Source organism: Chiloscyllium punctatum, chromosome 38, assembly GCF_047496795.1.
Source record: "Chiloscyllium punctatum isolate Juve2018m chromosome 38, sChiPun1.3, whole genome shotgun sequence".
Lineage (NCBI taxonomy): Eukaryota > Metazoa > Chordata > Chondrichthyes > Orectolobiformes > Hemiscylliidae > Chiloscyllium > Chiloscyllium punctatum.
In genome coordinates, this window is record NC_092776.1 from 28,289,326 (window position 1) to 28,309,219 (window position 19,894).

General features: G+C 39.8%; 1 protein-coding gene across 11 annotated transcripts in view; it reads right to left on the bottom strand.

Annotated features, from left to right (window-relative positions):
- The window catches only part of LOC140463477 (arginyl-tRNA--protein transferase 1), a 219,889-nt gene that overhangs the window by 181,433 nt on the left and 18,562 nt on the right, over positions 1-19,894 (bottom strand). For all 11 annotated transcript variants that reach the window (XM_072557481.1, XM_072557479.1, XM_072557487.1 and 8 more), the window contains 3 exons: positions 15,206-15,268; positions 8,057-8,157; positions 5,509-5,757 (listed from right to left, as the gene is read on the bottom strand). In XM_072557481.1, coding sequence (XP_072413582.1) covers positions 5,509-5,757; positions 8,057-8,157; positions 15,206-15,268 — 413 coding nt within the window. The remainder of the gene's footprint in view (positions 1-5,508; positions 5,758-8,056; positions 8,158-15,205; positions 15,269-19,894) is intronic.

Sequence of the window (19,894 nt, forward strand, 5' to 3'; positions counted from 1 at the left end):
GAGGAGTGAATTTACAGCATGGGTTGGTACCTAGGATTTTGATGTTGTGGCCATTTTGGAGACAAGAATGGTTATTACAGCTTCTGGGGGTTAGGTGTTTCAGTAAGACCAGGGAAGGTGGTTTAAAAAAAAAGGGGGAGATGAGGCATTGTTAGTCAAGGGTTGTATTACAGTGGCAGAAAGGATGTTTGAGGACTCGTCTACTGAGGTAGTATGGGCTGAGGTTACAAACAGGAGAGATCACCCTGTTAGGAGTTTTCTATATGCTTCTGAATAGTTCCAGAAACAGAGGAAAAGATAGCAAAGAGGATTCTGGATAGGAGCGAGAATAATTGGATAGTTATTATGGGGGACTTTAACTTTCCAAACATTGACTGGAAACACTATAGATTGAGGACTTTAGATGAGCCACTTTTTGTCCAATGTGTGAAGGAGGGTTTCCTAACCCAGTATGTAGACAGGCCAACAAGGAGCAAAGCCACATTGGAATTGGGTAATGAACCTGGCCAGGTGTTACAGATTTGGAGGTAGGAGAGCACTTTGGTGACAGTGACAACAATTCGGTTATGTTTACTTTAGCGATGGAAAGGGATAAGTACGTATTGCAAGGCAAGAGTTATAGTTGGGAGAACGGCAATTATGACGCAATTAGGCAAGATTTAGGATGCATAGGATGGGGAAGGAAAATGCAGGGGATGGGCACAATTGAAATGTGGAGCTTATCCAAGGAACAGCTGCTGCGTTGACAAGTATGTACCTGTCAGGCAGGGAGAAAGTGATCAAACAAGGAAGCCGTTGTTGTTGACTAAAGAAGTTGAATCTCTTGTCAAGAGGAAGAAAAAGAGGCTTATGTAAGGATGAGATGTGAAGGCTCAGTTAGGGTGCTTGAGAGTTACAACTAAGCCAGGGAAGACCTAAAGAGAGAGCTAAGAAATGCCAAGAGGAGACATGAGAAGTCATTGGCAGGTAGGATCAAGGAAAACCCTTAAGCTTTCTATAGGTATGCCAGGAATAAAAGAATGACCAGAGTAAGAATACGGCCAAACTAGGGCAGTAGTGAGAAATTATGTGTGGAGTCAGAGGAGTAGAAGAGGCACGAAGTGAATACTTTTCATTTGTATTCACACTGAAAAAAGACAATACTGTTGAGGAGAATACGGAGATACAGATTTTAGCAATTCTGGAAAGTGTGAAAATAGACAAGCCCCTGGGCCAGATGGGATTTATCCTAGGATTCTCTCGGAAGCCATGGAGGAGATTGCAGGGCCTTTGGCATTGATCTTTATGACGTCATTGTCTACAGGAACAGTGCCAGAAGACGAGAATAGTAAATGTTGTTCCATTGTTCAAAAAGGGGAGTAGAGACAACCCTACTAATTATAGACCAGTGAGCTTTACTTCAGTTGTGGGTCAAGTATTGGAAAACATTATAAGATCGGATTCATCATCAGCTAGAAAGGAATAATTTGATTCGCAACAGTCAACATGGTTTTGTGAAGATTAGGTCGTGCCTCACAAATCTTATTAAGTTCTTTGAGAAGGTAACCAAACAGATGGAAGAGGGTAAGACTGTTGATGTGTATTTGGATTTTAGTAAGGTGTTTGTTAAGGTTGCCCACGGTAGGCTATTGCACAAAATATGAAGACATGGGATTGGGGGTGATTTGGCTGTTTGGATCAGAAATTGGCCATCTGAAAGAAGACAGAGGGTGGTGGTTGATGGGAAATGTTCATCCTGGAGTTCAGTTACTAGTGGTATACCGCAAGGATCTATTTTGGGGTCACTGCTGTTTGTCATTTTTATAAATCACCTAGATGAGGATGTAGAAGGATGGATTAGTAAATTTGCAGTCGACACTAAGGTCGGTGGAGTTGTGAGTAGTACTGAAGGATGTTACAGGCTACAGAGGGACATAGATAAGCTGCAGAGCTGGGCTGAGAGATGGTAAATGGAGTTTAGTTAGGAAAAGTGTGACGTGATTCACTTTGGAAGGAGCAACAGGAATAGAGTGTACTGGGCTAATGGTAAGAATTTTGGTAGTGTAGATGAGCAGAGATCTTGGTGTCCATGTACACAGATACCTGAAAGTTGCCACCCAGGTTGATAGGGTTGTTAAGAAGGCACACAGTATGTTAGCTTTTATTGATACAGAGTTGAGCTTTGGAGCCATGAGGTTATGTTACAGCTGAACAAAACTCTGGTGCAGCCACACTTGGGAGTATTTTGTACAGTTCAGGTCACCACATTATAGGATGTAGAAGCTTTGGCAAGGATGCAGAGGACATTTACGAGGATGTTGCCTGGTATGGAGGGAAATCTTGTGAGGAAACGCTGAGGGATTTGAGGCTGTTTTCAATAGACAGAAGAAGGTTGAGATGTGACTATAAATGATCAGTGGATTAGATAGAATGGATAGAGAGCCATTTTCCTCAGATGGTGATGGCGAGCACAAGGGACATAGCTTTAAATTGAGGGGTGATAGATACAGGACTGATGTCAGAGGTAGTTTCTTCACTCAGAGTAATAGGGGCATAGAACGCCCTGCCTGCAACAGTAGTAGACTTGCCAACTTTAAGGGCATTTTAATGGTCATTGGATAAACATATGGATACAAATGGAACAGTGTAGGTTAGATGGGCTTCAGATTGGTTTTACATGTTGGCACAACATCAAGGGCCGAAAGGCCTGTACTGCACTGCAATGTTCCATGTTCTAGCCGTGTGCCCATAAACAAATGCTGGAACGCAGTCGGAAGAGATCAAATTTCCTGAATGTGAGCAGTTGTTAACGCAGTGTGACTGAACAAGTTGACTGTGTTGTCTAAAGTGGATCTTTGAGAGAAAGGAATTGGAACCTCTTCTAGAGAAAACAACATTTTAGCGAGATTTGGCAAACCATTGTATCATTAACATCTGAAGATTGCTGCGAAATCTTGACTACATTTACTATTTGATGTTCGGTGAGGTGTTTCACTAGTTTGCTACAACTTATATTCCAACATCCAGAATTATAGGAGGCAAGTATGGGCAACGGACAAACTATGGTGGAGCACCTCTCAGAGCACATCAAATAATACATGTGGTCAAAACTTCTTTCAACAACCCAGGAATGCTAATGACTATCTGGATTGGTATACTGTCTTAATTTTGTTAAACACTTAGTTTGTTTGTTCAGAACAGTTGCATCAAGTTGATTTATTCTCTTAGTAAATACCACATCTCTAAGTTTTGGTCTGGCTTGAAATAAAATACTGGCTCCTAGCCAGACAGCATATGAATTTTAGAGTTTCATCTGGGATTATAACAACATTTGACCTCAGGGTCATTGCTTGGGTTGTCTGATAAAATCGATTGCTGAGGTACAATTAACAAAAAAAAGGGAAAGGAAGATCTACATTCAGTAGCAGTCAAGCCTAACAACAAAAAACGCCTAATAAAGGCTGCCAAAAAACAGACCTTGCCCAGAAGTGTCAAAGTATATTTTGGTCAGCTTTAGTAGCTACAAAGAATTTGGCAAAAGAATAGAATTAAGTATTCCATGCATTATTGGGGATAACTCAACATGAACATGTAGTGCTAAGAGTAATTGGAAAATGTCTAGAATTGTTACTTTAGTCATTATTTGGCTTTGCAAACTGTGCCACTTCAGTGCAATAAGTAATTTATTTGACAAGGATACACAATATTACATCCCATTGTCACACTGTTTTATCATCAATTTGGGGTGAAGTTCTACTTACAGAAATGTTCAGAGCAAAATCTAAGATCCATATTTTGTTTGTATATATTGTTTTTTTTTAAAAAAAGGGCAGTTGATACAACATTCAGGAGCACTGTATGGGCGGTTCAGTGGTTAGCACTGCTGCCTCACAGCACCAGGGTCCCAGGTTCAATTCCAGCCTTGGACGACTACCTGTGTGGAGCTTGCACATTCTCCCAGTGTCTGCGTGGGTTTCCTCCATGTGCTCCGGTTTCCTCCCACGATACAAAGATGTGCAGGTCAGGTCAATTGGCCATGCTAAATTGCCCATAGTGTTCGGTGCATTAGTCAGAGGGAGATGGGTCTGGGTAGGTTACTCTTTGGAGGGTCGGTGTGGACTTGTTGGGCCGAAGGGCCTGTTTCCAAACTGTAGAGAATCTAATCTACGACAGATGAGCTACATTTCACATATTCGAATTTCAGGCAAAATTCCTGTACTGTGCTGCCACCTGCTGTTAATTTTAATAAAGTCGTAAATCTTGAACTGAACACAATAATGAGCATTTCAAATACTTACCTAGGAAATATTGTCCAGCTGGCTATGTTGGTGATTGAAGTGTAATATTCAATTCTGTACTAGCATTCAAATTAAAAGAAGGTTATGCATTTTTATTAACAGCTTTCGGCTCCCAAAGATGCAGGAGCATTCAGAGCCAAGATGACCAACAAAACAGTACCACTCTCTCTCAGCTCAATTTCTCATATTTCAACTACTGAAATTTGCTCAAGTTATTACAAGTTTCAACATTGTATGTGCATCAAAAGAAAATCAATTTCAAAAACTATCCTCAGATTTTCTTTCTTTCTCTCTCTACATCTCTAGTTTTGGAGCAACGTTTTCAGAAAAGTGAAGAGGGGCGTGTTCTGTACTGTCTTTTAATAGCTGTACTTCACAATAGGTTCCACACAGGTAATTAGGCAAGAACTTGAGTTGGGTCATACACTCATTCTCAACCACAATTCATTTTTTGGCAAGTAAACTATTTAATAAAAGAGCAATTTTAAATAAATGAAAAATTCTGCATCAAAAATCAATTTCCTTGGTACACCAGGTTAGAAAGATAACCAAAGGCAAGAAAGGGGATTTTTTTTAAAAAAAAAGAGAACATTTGTCATTGAATTAAATTTTGTGGAGTATTTACCTTATATGACCAAGGGTCACTGATTCAAGATTTACAGAATCACAGAATGCAATTCATGAAATACACATGAAAGCTCTGATCAGCTCAATCATGGGTAATTAAAAGAATCATTTGACTTTGCTCAGTTACCATGAATCTGCCAGCCGTAATTGCAAATGGCCAGAAAAGCAAAGTACAATTCCTGAAATAACTACAAATCCCAGAAACCTGTGTAATAAAATTAGGATGCGACAAATTAACACACTTCCCTATTGACCAAGCTTATGGCCTAGTGTTAAGGCTGGCTTGAACGAACAAAGATATCACAACTAAAAGCAAAATGCAGCTATGTGACCACTTTCATACATTATCAAAAATATCCTGGATATATTAGGCAGTGGCAAGAGAATTGAAAGGACTGGTTTCTACTTTCTTCATAGTTCCGAACCAGCAAGGGAACAAACAAAGAGGGACTTCAAACAATTCAATTCATCAGACTCCATTTTAGTTATAGAAATGCGATACAGATCAAAATGTTGAACATTCACAAATATTGGCAGCTAATAGTTTGCTTCAAGAATCTTGCATGATAATTTTGACAATGTCATTCAAATTCTTAAAACCTACCTGGTTTTGGAGTACATTTAAGTGAACCAGTGGAAACATTTGTCTCCGAGGATGCATGTTTTTGTCCTGGTTCCCCTTTCTCACTAGCAGCATCTGGTTGAGGATTTTCCTGTATTTCAGCAGACTCTGGTAATTCCTCGAGGCTCACAATCTTCAAAGGTTTCTCTATATCTACATTGACTTCTGAGTTACATGGTACAGCCCGATGATCAATTCCAGCATCTTCACTGTGAGAATCCATGGGTTCAACTTTAACACATGAAGAGGCATAATTACATGATGGATTTCAACAGCTTGGAAGATGGTGCATCCATTGCATTTCCAAGTTATATTTTCCATTAAAGTATATCTGAATATTTTTCATTCCAAATAATTCAATCTTCTCACTAAACAAAGAACAATCTTCCTTAGAAGTATATTTAATTGTACTAGCAAATTCGGTGGTAATATTACAATCTATGAAGGGAATTGTTTCACCTTTACTACAGTACACACAAAACAATTTTGCCTGGTGGGCTGTTACCAACTTGCATAATACACTGGTCAAAATGCTGACACAGTTTATTCAACTTCCCTTATGTGAATAAATACTAAGGGATGTATCTTTTTTAAGCTACATTAAAGGAGCATGGCACAGCACAAGTGTTACTTTGACCAGCAAACTGTATCTAAGTGATGAATCTGTGAAGGCAGATTATATCTGAACAACCTCACAGAGTTTATTTTTAAGAAGGTCGCTAGCACAGCGAACAGAGAACAGCCTATGGCAGTTTTCTCGATAAACACCAGAAAATATTTAATAAAACTGTGCTCAAGAGAATAGCAAAGGGACTCAGATACAAATTTGTGATGTGGTAAATAATTAATTAGGAAGAGACAAATGAGAGAGTGAATGTACCCTAACTTAATCGTCTCTTAGCTTATCAGATACTAAGAAGTATCCTATGGAGGAGCAGGAAGTTATGAAGGAACTTGGGCAAACTAAATGAGTCAACAGATAGATGATGTGAAACAACCATGAATCGTGGCTGTTCAGGTACCATCACTAAAAGCTAATACACAGATACAAAAGAAAAATCAATGAAGGCAAATGGGATGCCAGTCTTTGACTCAAGGTAGCTGGAACATATGGGGAAGATGGTGTTTCAATTGTAAAGAGCTTTTGTCAGACTCCATCTGGAGTACTGCGATCAACTTTGGGGTACCCCTTGGAAAGGATATGGTGCTCTCCACACACTAGATTCATTGGAATGTTTAAAGACATAAGTGATGAGAACAAGCACTTAAACTGATTAAAGGATTTGAAGAAGTAAATGCACAGAGACAAATGACCACTGGTATGAGAGTTCAAGAGAAGATGACATAACCTTAAGATTTTAAACTTGACGATTCAGAAACTATATCAGAAGCACTTCATCATGCTGAAGTGATCTGGATCACTCTCCCTGAAAGTTCACTGAACCGAAGTCAATTGAAAATTTCAAAATTGACAGGATACCAAGGATTACAAAATCCAAAATAAAAGTAGGATTAAAATCTGTCATGATCCAAGTAGAATACGGTTCAAGGTCTAAATACTCAACGTTGGAGGTGTTTGAGGGGGGTGGGGTGGGGGGTAAGGTCAGGTCCTGCGTTGCTGGAACACTAGATGATTGCCAAGGATGCATTCACAGACAGTAAGTTAACTTTGATTTCAATTAAATGGTGGTCTAGGATTTTCACTGTTGCTTTGCCAACTGGATTACAAAACAATTAATTTATTAATCTGCAAAAAACTGCACAAGATTATCTACAAGAACTCAGTAAAACTAAGCCTGGAATAGTAACTCAGCAAATAGCTTTAATTTGTATTTGTTAAAAAAAAATCAGGATATTCTTGCTGGGGCAACCAAACTAAATTAACAATATAAACATAGCTTGCTTCATTTTATTAATGAGGAACATCATTTTGAAATGTGCAACTGTAGCAATATCCTGGATTTATCACTTAGGTATAAAAGAAATATTAGTTCTAACCATACACTGAAAATAATTGCATCTTACTTTATAAATTACAGCACATGTGGTGTACTGAACGACATGGCATGGTATTAGTCAAATAGAAATCAAGATTCTCTCAGTTTCACTCTATCGTCTGAGCAGAGACAACAATCTCAACAAAGACAGCATTGTGGTACAACAACTGGCCTAATTTTCCTGGACGTGGTGGTAGCAGGACACACAGAAAGACCAGGAAAACTCAGCCAGGATTCCACTGGTGACAACAGATGATCGCTGCTGGAAAATAACTTGCCTTCTCTGAATGCCATGCAGTGTGAGACCTAATGTTATCTCCTCACTGAATAGCATGATTCATACAAGAGTGGCCAATCACACAAATACAAATATCTCAAATACCCATGATTTTAATTGTGCCTCAATTCAACACACTATTTCCTAGGGGAGGGGTGGTGGGAAATAAAATAAAATTTCTGCCACAGTAAATGGATAACGTAATAGTATCAGACCGAATTTATTAGAATCACAACTGGCAGTAAACAGTACTTACCATCAGTTCCTTTTGCTACCTCTCCCTTGGAAAGGAACCGTGCCATTTTCTTCAATACTTTCTTTGATGATTTAGAAAGTTTGAAGTCCAAAGCATGACACCTGGAAAGATAACAGCACACTCTTAATTTAATAAAATTTACATTGAACTACAAATCAAAACTAAGAAATTTGTTACTAATGTTGCATTTGTTCTTTTGATATTTCACAGTCTTGGGATGATTTCATCAAGATCATTATGGTTACGACCAAGAATATAAGTTGGGACAGTACTGTTGCATGCTCCAGTGGAGAGGTGAGGCCAACTGTTTTTGCTTTGCACATACTCATTAGTGCAGCAATGATATTTGCCCAATTGCAGAAGGAGGCCTTCAGCATCATTTTTGGCAAGGATGAAATTTTACCACTGCTTATACGACTACCCCTTTGTTCTGCCGACAGATCATTGCTCCCTCACATCAATCTTCAGCTCGATTTCCTCCATAGGAGCCAGTCAGTTTCAGAGGTGGGCTCTAACGTGTTGCAGCACACTCGCACAATGTGAAATATAGGCAACGTAATGAGATGCATCGTGCAGACTGCCTCTTCGTTCAAGTTAAGGACAACACAGTAATGAATGAAAGATTCCCTTCTTCTCCCAAACAGAAAGCATGCTGGTGCCAGTGGCACAAGTGAAAATCCTTGAGGGTAGTGATATCTGGACTATTAGTGGGCTAGTGAGAGTAGGAATAGGAGGATACAGCAGATGAATTCATGGCTGAAGAGCAGGTGCAGGGGGCAAGGAGTCACATTTTTGGACCACAGATCTCTTCAGGGGGTAGAAATGACCTGTTTAAGACAATCAGGTTTCATCTGAATTGGAAGAGGACCAATATCCTTGCAGGCAAATTTGCGAGTACTATTAGGGAAGCTTTAAACCATAAGACTCATGGAGTGGGAACCAAAGCGAAAGTGAGAAAACAGAAAAGGCTGAGACTGGTACAGGATATAAGTGGAGCAAGTCTATTAGTCACAACAGACAAGAGCTTGGCAGAGAATGAGGTAAGACTAATAAATTAAACTGCATTTACTCCAATGCAAGAGATCTGACAGGTAAGGCAAATGAACTCAGGGCATGCTTGAAAACATAGTAATTACAGAAACGTGGTCAGGGATGGACAGGACTGGTAGCTTAATATTCCAGGGTACAGATGCCATAGGAAAGAAAGAAAAGGAGACAAGAGAGGAGGAGGAGTGCCATTTTCAGTGAGGCAGAACATTACAGCCATACTTAAGGAGGTTATTCCTGGAAGATCATCCAATGAAGTTATACAGGTGGAACCAAGAAAGACGAAAGGGATGATCACCTTTCTGGGATTGTATTATAGGCCCCTCAACAGTCAGCAGGAAATAGAGGAGCAAATATGTAAGGAGATCTCAGATATCCATTAAGAAAAATAGGGTTGATATGGTAGGGGATTTTTAACTTTCCAAAGATGGACTGGGATTGTCATAGTGTTAAGGACTTGAATAGAGACAAATTTACTAAGTTGGTTCAAGAAAACTTTCCTATTCAATATGTGGATGTACCTACTAGAGAAGGAGCAATATTTGACCTTCTGTTGGGAATAAAGCAGGGCAAACAACAGAGGTGTCAGTTGGTGGGGGGGAGACACTTTGGGACCAGTGATCATAATTCTATTAGCTTTAAAATGGGAAAGAACTGATCAAAAATTTAAAGTCCTAAACTGAAATAAAGATAATTTTGACAGGAACTTCCAAAAGTTTATTTGGGGAGCTTATTCGCAGGTAAAGGGATTGTTGGGAGGTGGGAAGCTTTTAAGGAAGAGGTAACAAGAGGTCAGAGACAGTATGTTCCAGTTAGTGTGAAGAGGAAGGCTGATAAATGCAGGGAATGCTGGATGACTAGAGAAAGTGAGGCTCTGATCAAGAAAGAGGAGGAAGCATATATAACATGTACATAGCTGGGTTCAAGAGAATGCCTAGAAGAGTATAACAGTAATAGAAGTATACTTGAAAAGGAAATCAGGAGGGCAAAAAGGGGACATGAGACAGCTATGGCAAATAGACTTAAGGAGAATCGGAAGAGATTCTATAAATACATTAAGAGCAAAAGACTAACTGGGGAGACAATAGAGTTATGGACCAGACCCCCTCAAAATATTTATAGAATGCTAACTTTTTCTTATTTTAAAGACAAATGTGAAGTGCCATGTTAGAAATGCAAAGTGATTGGTCAAACTACTCAATATTAAGCAAAAATATTTAATTAAATATAGTTGTTAAAATACAACTAAAGAAACACAAATTTAGAATAAGTTAACAGAATAAGAGATACAGTAACATTACTAAATAACCAATCCAATGTAGGTAACATCCCATCAACACACTCCTTGGCAAAAAGGAGAATTCAGAAAAATATATTTGTCTCACAGGTGACCCAGCAGAGAGCTATCCCAGCTTTTAGGTGTCACCCAGTGGAGGAAAATGATAGCTTTCACTTCTTCAAGTGCACAACAACTTAAAGCTAAACCTAGAAACTAAAGAAAAACTAGAAATCCTGATCTGAGAGAGCTGGCCATACATATCCAGGGTGCCTCCATTGTTACAACTTTTTAAAAAACCCCAAGGACTCAAGCGGTTTACTCTTGTGGTTTTGGTAGACTGCTTGATATCTCTGTCTTACAACCACTCTTCTAAAAAAAACCTCACAGCATTGAAGTTAGAGCGGTGATCATATTTATAGAGGTTTATAAAACCACGAGGGGCATGGATAGGGTGAATAGCTGGCAGAGGGTCCAACACTAGAGGGCATACATTTAAGGGGAGAGGGAAAAAACCTAACAAAGGATCTCCAGGGTAACTTCTTCATGCAGGGAGTGATTTGTGTATGGGTTGAACTGCCAAAGAAGATGGAATCAAGTACACTTACAACATTTAAATGGAATCTGGATGGGTACATGAATAAAAAGGTTTAGTATGATATGGGCCAAATGCTGGCAAAATGAGACTGGGTCAGATTGGGATTTCTGGTCGCCATATGAGTTGGACCAAAGGATATGACCAAGTGAAGATCAATACCAGAAACAACACTGTTTTAAGCCAAGTGATGGATCTAGTACTTTCAAAAAAAAAGAGGTCCAACTGTATCTATCAAGCACTTAAGTCATACATGTTAGGGGAGATGGGAGTTCATGGTTTGGAACAGCTATGTTCAATGGGGAATGAGGGTGACCATCTCTCTGAACATATGAGGTGCTGGAGCAGTTGCACCAGAATGATCCAGGAGTGGTGAGCTTTGAAGGAACTCGCCAGGAACTATTCAAATCGAAGGGACAGCTAATTTGTGCAAGATTTGTGTAAAAAACAGCAATGCACCATCATTGTTGCCATGACAGCTCTGGGAATACTGTGGTAATGTGTACATTAATTTTGCCAGCCACTGAGGGTCAATTGCTGCTGATGGCAGTTGATGCTCATTCTAAGTGGCTACAGGTAGCAGTAATGAAGTCCACTTCTGCAGACTTGAGCACCGAGAAACTGGACAAAGTATCTGCAAAGTTCAGTAACCATGAGCAGGATGTCAGTGGTAATAGTTCTCATTTCCTCATGGAGGAATTTACTGACTGCATGAAACGTAATGTTATTTGCCACATTAAGTCAGGACCTATTATCTCTCAAACACTAGTTGTGAAAAGTTTTGTGCAACTGTTAAAGCATCAAAGGGTGATCCCTGATCATTAGTCAGTTATCAATCATGAAATGTGTTTGGGTATAGTCACATATCAAAACAGGTCTCATGCCACTACAGAGAACTCATCAGCATACATGCTTTTTAAAAGAAAGTTATGAACATATTTGATCTGTTGCTACCTGAAGAAATGCACAAAATTGTTAAGGATCTGTAAGCCCAGATGTCCAGAAAGAAAACTAACACCAAGAGATTCTTTCTTCACTAGGCTGATCAAGTACTGGTCGGGAGCTAAAATACGACTGACAAGTGGGTATCCGACACAGTCCTGGTGCAGACAGATCTCGTATCCTACAGAGTCCAGATCACAAGGCGAGGGGATGCTGATCAGCCATTGGTAGCATACCCCTAAGTATTAGAACCATCTAGCACCACAGGTCCTCAGCTTTGCTTCCTGAAGGCAGCACACTATCCCTGAAGTAACCCACAGTAGACTGAAGATACCTTCCCCTGTGGAAGAACCTGTTTGTAGGCTCCGGGACTAGCCCTGATTACCAGAGGGTCCCAGGATCTGCCAGGATGAATCGAGCACCAGAGTAAAAAAGACAGCTAACCCAAAACAGGTACCATCCAAACAAACCCTTATGAAATGGTCCTCCTGTTTGTTGTATCCAGCAGAACTGTGCATCATGTTCCTGCAAATACCTTTGCTGCTTCTACATTTTCACTGTGTTCAGAACCATGTAAATACTGTACTGGGATTGCTTGTTTAAGGGGACGTTTTAAAGTAACTGTGAAGAGGTGTTTGGTATTATGATTGGTGTATATTATGTTAGGACAGTGTCCCTTTAAAAGTTGAGTCACATGACACAGGCAAGCATTCAGCAAGTACTTGTGGACTTGTTCAGACTTGATTGAGTTTTGTCAGTGTGTACAGCTTTAGAATAAAAACTTCCTTGCTGGGTTGCAGCAAACAACAAATTCATACGTTCTTAGTTCTGACTGGAGCCTGTTAAGGGCTCAATACAGAAAGAGGAGGAACTACCACCCATGGTTAACTAAAATTAAGTAAAGCATCAGACTCAGGGAAACACCATATAATTAGTCAATGACGATCTACTGTTCTTTATATTCCGTCTAGTCATCTGACTTGCAAAACATAATTATAAGGTCGATCAGTAAAAAGCAGCTAGCTGTAAGAGAAGCTAGCAAGAAAAGTAAAAACGGATAAGGAAGTTTCTACAGGTATTTAAAAAGGAAGATTAAATGAAGTGTCAGTCTCCCAGAGAGAAAAAAAAGAGTGGATAATAAGGAAATTGTGGGTGAAAAGGAACAAATATTTTGCTTCTGCCTTCATCATAGAGGATCAAAAGTCAGGTGATGGAAGTGAAGGAGAACCTGATTGCAATTTTAATCACTGGCTGTCATGTCTCTAGGTTCCGAAAGACATCATCCTAGGCTTTTAAAAGAGGCTATGAAGGAAATAAAAGATATATTGGTGCAAACATTTTCCAAAAATCAGTAGAATTAGGAATGGTTCCACAAGACCAGAAAGTAGCAAATAACTTCTCTAACCAAGGAAAGAAGACACAGAACATGAAACTATGGGGCACTAGGTGGACGTCTGCCATGGGGAAGATGTTCAAATTAATCAAAGAGATTATAACTGGATAGTTTATAAATCTGAAAGTAACTGGGATAAATCATTACGGTTTTATGAAAGAAAAACCATGTTTAACCTATTAATTGGGATTCTTTGGAGGAGTAACATGCAATGAAACTAAAGGGAAGCCTGTAGATTTCTGGTCTTGGTTTCTCAAGTGCATTTGACAAGATGGCACATAAAAAAAAGGTTTTGTGCAAAATAGGAGTTCATGGCATACTGCTTAAGAAATGAGCATTAGAGAAGATTGGCTGGTTGGCAGTGAACACAGCATGCATAAATAAGTCTTTTTCTGATTTCTGAATGTGATGAGCAACATCCCAAAGGGGCTTTTGCTTGAGTTCCAATTCTTTATAACTATATCAACTCGTTAGATAAGGAGAGTGAAGGCATAGGAACTAAATTTGCAGATGACACAAAGATAGGTGTGAATAGGACATAGAGTTGATGATGATACAGATGCGTTCATAGATGGAGTATAAATTAGAAAAAGGAAGTTGTTCACTTTGGTAAGCAGATCATAAAAAAGCAGAGGATTAATCAAATGAAAAAAGATGACAAACTTCCAAAATACGCAGGATCTAGGCATTTCAGTGCATGAGTCACAAAACGTTTAGTATGCAGATACAGCAATTAAACAGGTTAATGGAAAGCTATCCTCTATTATGAGAGGAATTGACCATGAAAGGAAGGATGCTGTGCTTTGGTTATACAGGGAGTTGTTCAGACCCCATCTCAAATAATGTGCAGTTTTGGTTGCCTTATTTAAAGAAAGGATGTAAATGCACAAGTGGTGGATTCAGGGAATGTATTCCAAATTAATACTTGTAATGAGCAGGTAGTCTTGAGGAAAGGTTCAACAGATAGGGCTTCTTTCTCTGGGAATTCAGAAGTGAATTCATTGTGGCATACAAGATCCTAAAAAGTCTTGGCAATGTGGAGGAGTCCAAAACTAGAGGACATTGTTTCAAAAGTCAGGGTTTGCCTTTTAGGACAGAGGAGAAGATTTTTTTTCCCCTCAGAGAGAACTTTGCCTCAGAGACATTTGAGATGGGGTCATGGATATTTTTAAGATGTAAATTTTTTCCCCTTTGCCTGACAAGAACCTAAGGTTATCAGTGGTATATTAGAATTCGAAACATAAACAGATAAACCATAACGTTATGGTTTGAGTAGGCTTGAGGGACTGAATGGCCTACTTCTGACCCCACTTAATATGTTCGAATAGGAACAAATGCCAGTTAGCAAGAACAAGCGTGATAAAAGAACAGAGTTTGGCACAGATAATGGCATGGGCAATAAGAATGTGGAAGACTAAGAGTGCAGTTAAATACTCAAAACAAAGATAACATATGTAATACAGTTTCAGCAGCAGAAGGTAGGTCATCAAGCAATGTTATGGAACTAAAAAGAGATGGCCTCAGTAGTGGTGCAGATATATGTCCATTAAGTGGTTAATTTTGGATCAAAAATAAGATTACAAACAGCCTCGTTCAGGCTCAAAATGTTGTTTTTCAGGAATCACTGAACTGAAATCACTAGGGTGGTCTCCCCAAAGGCTTTTCCAAAGTCACGTCTCTCTAAGCAGCAGATAGATCACAGCACACATTAAGCTGATGATTTAATTTTCCAAGAAACCACATGGTTAAAAGCCCTTTTCAAATCTAGAAAGTATCCAAACAGTTCTGTATCCTAGTCCACAAATATATATTTCCAATAATGCGGTGCCTTATACACCATATAGAAAAACTAGCAAATAGGAAATGCAGATGGCTATGTGTAGACATAATTCTTACCTTATTGTATACTGAGGGCAACATGTTCGATTCATTGTAGGTTTATAAACATACATACCACTCCTGAAATTGATTAAACAATTTAGGTTAGAATATTACACAGTTATAATGTAAACGAATTTCACACATCACTGAACAAACTAGATTTCCAGCAGCATACACTAACCGATAGGTGAGTGATCAATTGCTTGGCTTCTGTTCAAGTCAGTTAGGAGTAGCACAATGTCACAATAAATTAATACAATATTTTCCTTTTATGATGAATTCACTTTACTTACTCTCCCTTCACTAGCTGTAGTACTTTTGGAAACTCTATCCAAACAATCTCAAGCTAGCCCAATGGCTCTTTTGCCAGATGGGATGATGTCTGTTTGGATAGTCATCACTCAGTACCATTCAAACTCTTTCCTTTCCTGTGCTTCATGAACACCACAATGGGAGAGGTGCTGGTGTTCAACTGAAGTGGACAAAGTCAGAAGTCCCACTACACTAGATTATAGTCCACAGGATTACTTGAAATCATAAGCTTTCGGAGAGCAGCGCTTGGACTTCATTAACACCATTTCAGTGCTCACCATTACATGTTGCTGGAAATGCTACTTTCCCTTTTAAAAGAAAAGGGAATCAATTCGCTCAGTTGACTTGGTGCTGATTTGCAATACTTGTGACTTCCTTGACTTTGCATAAGAATATATAGCTTGTGATTATTTTTCTTTGGTAATGTGATGTGGAATTACAATCTAGTGCTCCATAGAATCTCAATCAGCTTATCATGGTTTAAATTTTACAGACAAAACCACTGTAATTAAATAGGATGGGATCCAGTTGTTGCCAAAATTAGCTTGTAAATAAAAACAGTTAAGAATCATAAATGGAGCATCCTATACCTCAATAGTGTATCATAATTTTAGAAACACATAACAAGAACTTGAAACTTTCAGTACTAAACTTTGAAGGATTGTCAGGGGAAAAAAAAACAGAAAAAGAGCAATGTAACTAAAACATACAACTAATCCTTAATTGATAATGTCATCATGATAAGTTAAACATCCTTGGTCACATGCATTCAATATAAAATACAGTGAAAAGTGTTTGCTATCACTCATACATAAGCACCATTCACAGAATAAAATGTTTAAAAGATAACAGAGTCCAACTTTTCCTTCTCCATTACTACAGCATACTGCCACCAGAGTTCTGCTCTGGGCTACACCAGCCCACGTGATGCCATAGAGATTGTCCCATTCTGGGCTACACCAGCCTAGACCATGCTGTCATCAGGGGCCTACTCTGTGCAAAAGCGAGAGTTTCACTCCAGGTTTCACAGGCCGACCAACCATCTCTGCAGCCATGCAACCTCTGAAAACGCCACCATTGCTCTGGAAGCCATCAAAGCTGCCTCCTCCACAGAGCTCTCTTTATCAGGTAAGTTTGACGGAAAAACAAAGGGGGTAAAGGGAAAAGAAAAATGTAGATAAGAAGGACAAACCCGAGCACAGATGCATTAACACTCCATCGCCCCATCTCGTAGTTGCTTTGTTCAGCAGCAGAAACCGAGCCAGTTCTGCGCTGTATTGTTCTATGTCCTATGATTTTATAAACCTCTAAGGTCACACCTCAGCCTCTGACACTCCAGGGAAAACAGCCACAGCCTATTCAACCTTTCCCTGTAGCTCAAATCCTCCAACCCTGGCAACATCCTTGTAAATCGTTTCTGAACCCTTTCAAGTTTCAAAACATCTTTTCGATAGGAGTGGGATCAGAATTGCACACAATAATCTAAAAGCAGCCTCACCAATGTCCTGTAGAGCCGCAACATGACCGCCCAACTCCTGTATGCAGTACTCTGACCAATAAAGAAAAGCATACCAAATGCCTCCTTCACTATCCTATCTAACTACGATTCCACTTTCAAGGAGCTATGAACCTGCACTCCAAGGTCTCTTTGTTCAGCAACACTCCCGAGGACCTTACCATTAAGGTGTATAAATCCTGCTAAGATTTGCTTTCCCAAAATGCAGCACCTCACATTTATCAAAATTAAACTCCATCTGTCACTCCTCAGCCCATTGGCCCATCTGATCAAGATCCAGTTGCAACTTGAGGTGACCTTCTTCACTGTCCACTACATCTCCAATTTTGGTGTCTGCTGCAAACTTACTAACTTTCCTTTTATGCTCGCATCCAAATCATTTATGTAAAAATGGTGAAAAGCAGTGGACCCAGCACCGATCCTTGTGGCACTCCACTGGTCACAGGCCTCCAGTCTGAAAAGCAACTCTCCACCACCACCCTCTGTCTTCTACCTTCGAGCCAATTCTGTACCCAAATGGCTACTTCTCCTTGCACCCCATGAGATCGAACCTTGCTAACCAGTCTCCCATGGGGAATCTTGTCGAGCGTCTTACTGAAATCCATATAGATCACATTTACCGCTCTGTCCTCATCAATCCTCTTTGTTACTGTGTTTCCAACAGGTGGAATTGTTCTGGAGATCACTGAAATTCCTTTCTCCGGTTCCTTCCCCTTACTTCCTCTTGTGTTCTCAAAGAATTGTGTCCCTTCATACAGGGGTTTCCTCAAAGTCCATTTCTTCTGAATAAGGATCTCCAATGTTGCCTTTCTTGAGGGAAGCCTTCAGGAGTCTTTAAAAACACTTCTCCTCCTCTTGTTCGAGTGACTTCCTTGAGCTAGGTAAAGATGATTTGCTTTGGTGGTCGCAACTCACGAATATGAAAAATGTGGCTGACCCAGAGGAAGTGGCTTTGGATGATCATGGCTTCAATACTGATTTTGTTAACTGCTTCAAGGATGTTAATGTTAGAATGCCTGTCTTCTCAGCTGATGTGGAGAATCTGTCCCAAACAACATTCATGGTATTTCCAAAGTCTTGAGGTCTGTATGTACTGTAGTCTATGTTATGGAGCCATACAGAAGATTCACAAGATGACTGCCTCATACACAAGGATCTTGGTGTCAGCACGAATGTCACTAGTCAAAGACTCTCGTCCAAAGATGGCATTCATTGACTGGATGCGATGCTGGAATATCTACATTATTGCCAGCCTTAGATAAGAGATAGCTTCCCAGGTAAGGGAAATATTCCACATTTGGGAGGATTTCTCCATTTATCTTAATGAAGGGATGAACCAGATTTTGACCTGGGACAGGTTAGTAAGGGATTTGAGACTTCTTTTAGTTGAGGCGGAGACCAATTCTTCTGTATGCTTCCGTGATAGCATTAAGTGAGGCTTGAAGATAGTCTTTCAAAAAGGTTAGAGATGACGTTATCACCTATACTCAAGTTCCACAAATGATGCTGGTATCATTCACTTTTTGGATTTCAGATGGTTGAAGTTGAAACGTTTTCTGTCCATCCTGTAGACAATGTGTGCACCACTGCAAAGCTTCTTCTTGTGAAGAAGAATGATGACGACAAAAATGGATAAGAGAGTTTCGGATGATGCTACATCCCCGCTTTACCCCTATTTTGACCCGAAAAAGGATTCTACCGTATTACCACCAGTGGGAACCATCACCAACATCTTATCAAGGAGGAGACAGAGGATGTTGATAAACGTCACTGGACATTTAGGGGAGTAGTCACACCATGTTAAGAGTATACAAACAATCAGAGAAGAAATGTGCAACTACTAGGCTGTCTAACAGGATCAGGCAAGAAGGACAGAAATTCAATTTTACTTGCCAATCGGCTTACATGTTGGTTAATTGAGGACGGTAATGGAGTTCCTCAGGGGACTGCAGCCAAAACCAATTTGTTGGAACCACAGGAGGAAAAAAAAATGAAAGAGCAATTGTAATAGGAGATGCCATTGTCATGGTATTAGTGAGCCTTTTCTACAACAATTAATGTGACTTTCGGATTGTTTGTTGCCTCCCCGGCCCCCAGAAACACTGCAATGAGTAATTCACCTCCAAACTCCCCAGACTCTGTCCGCCATCTACAAGAACACATCAGGGGTGTGATGGAATACCCCTCACTTGCCTGAATGAGCACAGTCAAGAAGCTTGACATTGTTGTCCCATTCCTACCTCAGTTGAAGCAAAACACTCAGACACAGTATAGTTTTACCTCCTTAATCTTTATTCTGGGCCCTGGAGGGAGAGAACACGATCGCCCATGAACACAGGGCCATGAGTTCTCGGTCTTCTCTCGAACAGCAGTTTCTTAATGAATTATATAGTTGTTTACAGGCAGGAGCATCCAGATAAGGCAACATACATATTGAAAGGGTGACCGTTACAATCAGCAAGTGTCAACAATAAAGATTAAGCCATCTGCTGTTACACAAGGAATGTTCGTAACCTTGTTAACTGGCATCACATAATGAATACTTTCTATCTTGTTAACTGACTTTACATACTGAATGCTTCTTCATCTTGTTAAATGGCTTTACATAATGAATGCTTTTCCACCTTGTTAACCCAATACCCTTGCCTCCAGCACTCCATTGTTTACTGCCAGTTCTTATCTGATCTGAGTCATGCTAGTTGAACCTTTTGTTTCCCAAAAACTCAAAACTTAATCTCTTTCCCTACCTGCTCTTCCCTATACACTTTCTCAACACTACTAAGGACAAAGCATCCCACTTGATCAGCAACACATCCACTCATCCTCCACCACCAAATGCTCAGTTGCAACAGTGTGTACTATCTACAAGATGCACT